The following is a 5,000-nucleotide window of genomic DNA, read 5'->3' as shown; positions in this document are numbered from 1 at the left end:
TATCCCTGATATATTTTTCTTCCTTTCTTACCTTTTTTACTTATAAATGTACTGTAGTTTATAACTAGATTGCTTAGAATGTAATAAGGATGATCATATCTCAGAAATGTACATTGAGGAAAATGGGACATTTCTCAAATGTTTGGCCAGTTACTTTTAAAAATTTAGAAAAGGAAAGGGAAAAAAAAGTTTAAGTGTGGAGATTGATTGGTCTCAAAGGTTTTTCATCTTGAATGTTGTGTACCATTCTCTGTCAATCATTTAGATATCATTTTTGTATTTTTCCAATCCTTGAAGTGCTTCAGGAAGAGGAAAGTAAACTGCAAGAGGTAAAACGATTTATCTTTTTGGTCACTTTGCTTGCTCGCGAATGGCCTACTTAAATCTAAAATGCACTGAATAGTAAGTGCTGCTGGAATAGATTCAAGTAGCAGTAAACAATATTAATAATAGTCTGATATCTATCACTGAATAGGCTAGTTATCTGTTAAGAAATAGATCAGCACATTGTACATTTTCTTCCCCCCTTTTGTGAAAATGTGAAATTTTATTCGTTTCATGATAAGTGAATGTTATCCACATGCACATACTGTTGTGCACTCACTCTCTTTTTTGCATAAATATAATTATGCATACATATTTATATGCTGCGTTTACATATAATCATAAATGCAGTTGGACAATCTTCCAGACTTGAGTCCCATGTAGAGTGCATTGTGACATTGTACCATATCTAATATGGAGGTTTTATCTCCAGGCTGGAGAGATATTAGGCAGATCTGCCTTGGCATCCTGCAGAAGTAGTCAAGAGCTAATTGTAAGCATGTGTGGGTGTCTGAGATAGCCTATACTGTTTAGTAGATGAAGATGTTAGAAAACAACTCTTAAAAGTTTGAGGCGGAACTGCTGGTATTCATGAGGAAGATACATTCACCATAACTATATTTGGCATTATAGAAGAATGCAATTTTAGTCTTGAATCCACAGCAATGCTATTGTCTTGTTGCCTGAAACTTGCATGGTGCATATATAATTTTGGGGGGAATTTTCATGAAAAAAAGTGAAAAAGAAGATAAATTTAAAAATAATGTAAAGCTATGGAGCATGTAATTCATCAGTTTTGTTAAAGGATGCATGATTTCTTGATAATAGGTTGATAAATTTTTGTTACATGCTGCATGCTCTTTCATTTTTGTTTTGACTTGATTTTTGGCTATGTGCGTGCATCTGCACTTTGGTAAGTGGTATTTAGCAAAAAGTTTATTTTCGCTTCATGTTCACATAGTTCTTTACAAATTCACTGTAAAATTCTTAGCTTCTGAAACAGTCTAAAAGGCTATATGAAGTTTTTAAATATAAAACAAACTAGTAACATTATACTTTAATCTCTTTTCAGTGTTAGTAAGAGTAGCAGAGCACAGCAAAATGGACTACATCAAGGACTTGGTTAATCGACTGGACTTCAACGATTACTATTCTACAGTTGCCAGAATATCAGTTCCGTCACTTCTCAAGGGATAAAAGCGGCTTATCCACTTGACATCTCGATATGGAATCCAAATTAGTTATAGCTCCACTTAAATTCATTGTTTACATGTCTAATGGTTATTTCAAAACAATATTTCTAGAAGCATTTTTCCTTCTTTCTAAACTAACTTTTATGTATTTATTTTCTTTATCCTGCACCTGTCTAGTAAATAGCTAAATTTCAAATTAATCATAAGAGCTTTGCACACTAATAGGCCAAATTGAGCTAAATAGCAGTACTACATAAGAGTAATATTCATGTTACACATATATACTGGGTAAAAAACAAATTAGGTTCAAGCCTTTCATTTCAGACATTTTAATAAGTCGTTATTTATTTTTAATAGTAGTTTAAGACTAAGTTACTTGGAAAACAAGATCTTAGTCTGTTTACAGATTCAGATTTTATTTTTCCTTAATATTTATCTTGGAAGAGGCTTTGTGATATCTATTAAATTTGTTATTTTTTGTCTTCACTTTGCAACATTATGATAAAAGTTGTATATTTCATCAATCTGTTACCTACTTACTATGAAAACTATATTAGATTCCTAAGAATGAATGAAATTCCTAATATTTATGCATTCCAAATATATAAATGTTTAAAAAGCTTACTTGTTTTTTGCTTATTCCATTTGCTATTCCAATTACATTAAGAGATCTATAATGAGTACTAACCTTTAAGACTGTATTTGCTATGAAACTCTAAGTACTATAAAACTGGTACATATAATTAAAAATATTGAGAGGTATGAATAACAATAATTCTCAAATTAAATCAATATATTCCATATGAATTACTGAACACAAGTTTGGATTAAGAAAAAAAAAATTCTAAAGTTATTCAAGATGAACATCTTACATATGGTTTGTCATTCCATATGATTATCAGCTTCCACATGAAAGTTCCAAGTAATATTAATACACTGTACAATCCTCTGTGAGTGTCTGTCATATTGTAACCCCATTCAAAAATACTACAAAGTGCCCAGAGAAGTAAAGAGTATGACACATATTTTTGAAACTGGTTGTGTATCCATGATGTACACATTTTTTTTCTTCTTCTTTTTCTTTTTACAGGACATTTTCAACAAAAGACAACTTAGGTCTCCAAGCACCTCACCTGTTTATATAGTGGACCCACTTTCTTGACCCCTTGGTGATGGTGATAGCTATAACCATCATGACAAAGCAGCCTATGATGTTTATACATGTCATGACTCGCAGTGGGTGGGCCGGCTGAACACAGCTTAGGGTTAGCCACAAAGTCTAGGCTGTTGCTTAATATTACATCACAAATAAATTAGGCCCTGTCACCACAGGATTAATTATAATGAAGCTCTTCAAAACTAAGTTTCACTATTTTCAAAGCAAGGAGGAAAAAAAAAAAAAATGAATGAAAAAAAATTATTATAGTAAATAAATTTTTAAAAACAATACCAATAATAATAATAATTTGCTGTAATTATCTGAACAGGAATAATGCTGACACATACACATTGCTTCAAATTGACAACTTCAAATTGAAATTGAAGTTGTCAACAAACAATGAACCTCGAAATATATATCATCATAGCATACTTCATTGTATAAACCATTAGATACTTCCTTTTAAGAAGCAACACTGGAGGGAACATCTCAACTGGTTATTTTCTTTTGTTAATCACAATACAAATCAGACCATTCATGCACATCAGTAAAATATAATTATTTTACTACCGGTACTATTACAACATTTAAAAAGCGTTGTTTACACCAATACACTCCTATACTTTCAGATGTTGTCACAAGTTGTTACACAGATACACCAGGGTGATAATGATAACATTGTACATAACGTCTCTTGACATAGCAGTAATCAACCACATAGATGAGACTTAAAAGATCCAAACAAGAAAAGGATGCAAACTAACATAGTTTATGGTATTAAGGAAATATATTGCTGAACCAAAAAACCGAGGTTCCTGCGCAAAATTTAAAGTTACGAACTGACAAAACTATGGCCAACGTCCCACTGCTATTTCTGAACCTTCTTGGCACGGGGTTTGGGCTTGTACTTGGTCCTGATGGAGTCATTGTAGCCCTCCCTGTTGCGGCCGATTTCGATGGCGAAGAACTGGATGCGAGTCACAAGGATGGTATTATCCTCCGAGTAATCTTGCTGGGAATCAATGCGAACGAGGGTTGCAAAGCTGTAGTCCTCGATCTCGTGCTCAAATTCCTTGCAAAAGGGTCTCCATTTCTGAAAGAGACATATATGTATTTTTATAATATATATATATATTATATATATGCATATATATATATATATATATATATATTTTTTTTTTTTCTTTTTTTTTTGGGGGGGGGGGGTGAGTTTTAAATACTCAATGAAACTTGTTTCAAAATCATTTTCAAAAATCTGTGCACGAGCTATAGCATCAACAATGTATGATATAGATAAACACTCCATCTCTCCTTGTAATTTTTTCTTGCTTTACAAGCATATTATAGACTTCCTCTTACCCACTCCTTTAAGAAAAAATATTTATATCTTTTAAAGAGAGGGGGGTTGTTTTTCTTCATGACTAAAACTAATTCAATATCAAAACTTAGAACAAAGAAAAGAAAGAAAAAAACTTTGATCTGTCAAATTTCTATTTATATTTTATCACTGCTTCACATATCAATTGAAAAGGAAAAGGTTCCTGAGCCTGGAGCTTTGCCAGAAAAGAAGAAAACAAAGTAACAGACACACTTTAATTTTGCTACTGGAACTTCATCCTTTTTCTCACTTTGAATAATCAGCTTTCCCTTGTTAAGGAATCCCTATGCTTAACCCCTATGATCTGGATGATGTGACTGCCCCGTCATGGAAAAAATCTGCATCGAGGGCTGGGTTACATGAACATGCCGTCATCAGACAAAATGGCCGGAGTGAAGGAAAAGACTCACCACGAGTACACAAACCTCTTGGAGTGTGCTTAGACTCATTTGGCATTAAGAAGGCAGCTTTTGCATTATTCCCATCAATAAAGGAGTGTTGAATATAATGTTAATAAGCCGTGACTGGAAGAGTGCTGCCTCCAGTGAGGATGCCGTTTCCAAGCTCAACATCGTATTCCTGGCCGCTGTGACCAGCAGCACAGGTTGTATTACAGAAAATTGAAAATTATGAAAAAATGAGATTTATGACACAAATAACCAAATGTTAAACATTTACTACATAAAGAGATGATATGGAATCTGTGCAAGGAAAATAATCTATAATCATCTGGATAAAGCAACTTCAAAGACAAATATGGACATTGGAAAATGGTAAAAAAGCTAAAAAGGTTTACCCAAAGTAACCTTGATCACAGAGTCTTGTCCGCTCACAAGCCTTGTTTATGGCATCATGTCTTGGTTACAACTGTTCAGGAGTTTCAGCTAAGAGTTATCTGGACATTTTGAGACATCCATCCAATCACCACAAACATACAAAATAATTT

At 33.1% G+C, this 5,000-nt stretch overlaps 2 protein-coding genes across 2 annotated transcripts in view; one reads left to right on the top strand and one right to left on the bottom strand.

Moving 5' to 3' along the window:
- Positions 1–2,138, top strand: part of LOC113816982 (gamma-tubulin complex component 6) — an 87,121-nt gene extending 84,983 nt beyond the window's left edge. Inside the window, exon 28 of the mRNA XM_070127539.1 lies at positions 1,397–2,138. Within this exon, the coding sequence (XP_069983640.1) occupies positions 1,397–1,521 (125 nt within the window). The 3' untranslated portion in view covers positions 1,522–2,138. The remainder of the gene's footprint in view (positions 1–1,396) is intronic.
- The window catches only part of LOC113816983 (protein PBDC1), a 9,949-nt gene continuing 6,771 nt past the window's right edge, over positions 1,823–5,000 (bottom strand). The window contains exon 6 of the mRNA XM_070127382.1: positions 1,823–3,769. Coding sequence (XP_069983483.1) covers positions 3,545–3,769 — 225 coding nt within the window. The 3' untranslated portion in view covers positions 1,823–3,544. The remainder of the gene's footprint in view (positions 3,770–5,000) is intronic.

Source organism: Penaeus vannamei, chromosome 11, assembly GCF_042767895.1.
Source record: "Penaeus vannamei isolate JL-2024 chromosome 11, ASM4276789v1, whole genome shotgun sequence".
In the NCBI taxonomy this organism is placed as follows: Eukaryota; Metazoa; Arthropoda; class Malacostraca; order Decapoda; family Penaeidae; genus Penaeus; species Penaeus vannamei.
This window is presented reverse-complemented; position numbering and strand designations above follow the sequence as displayed.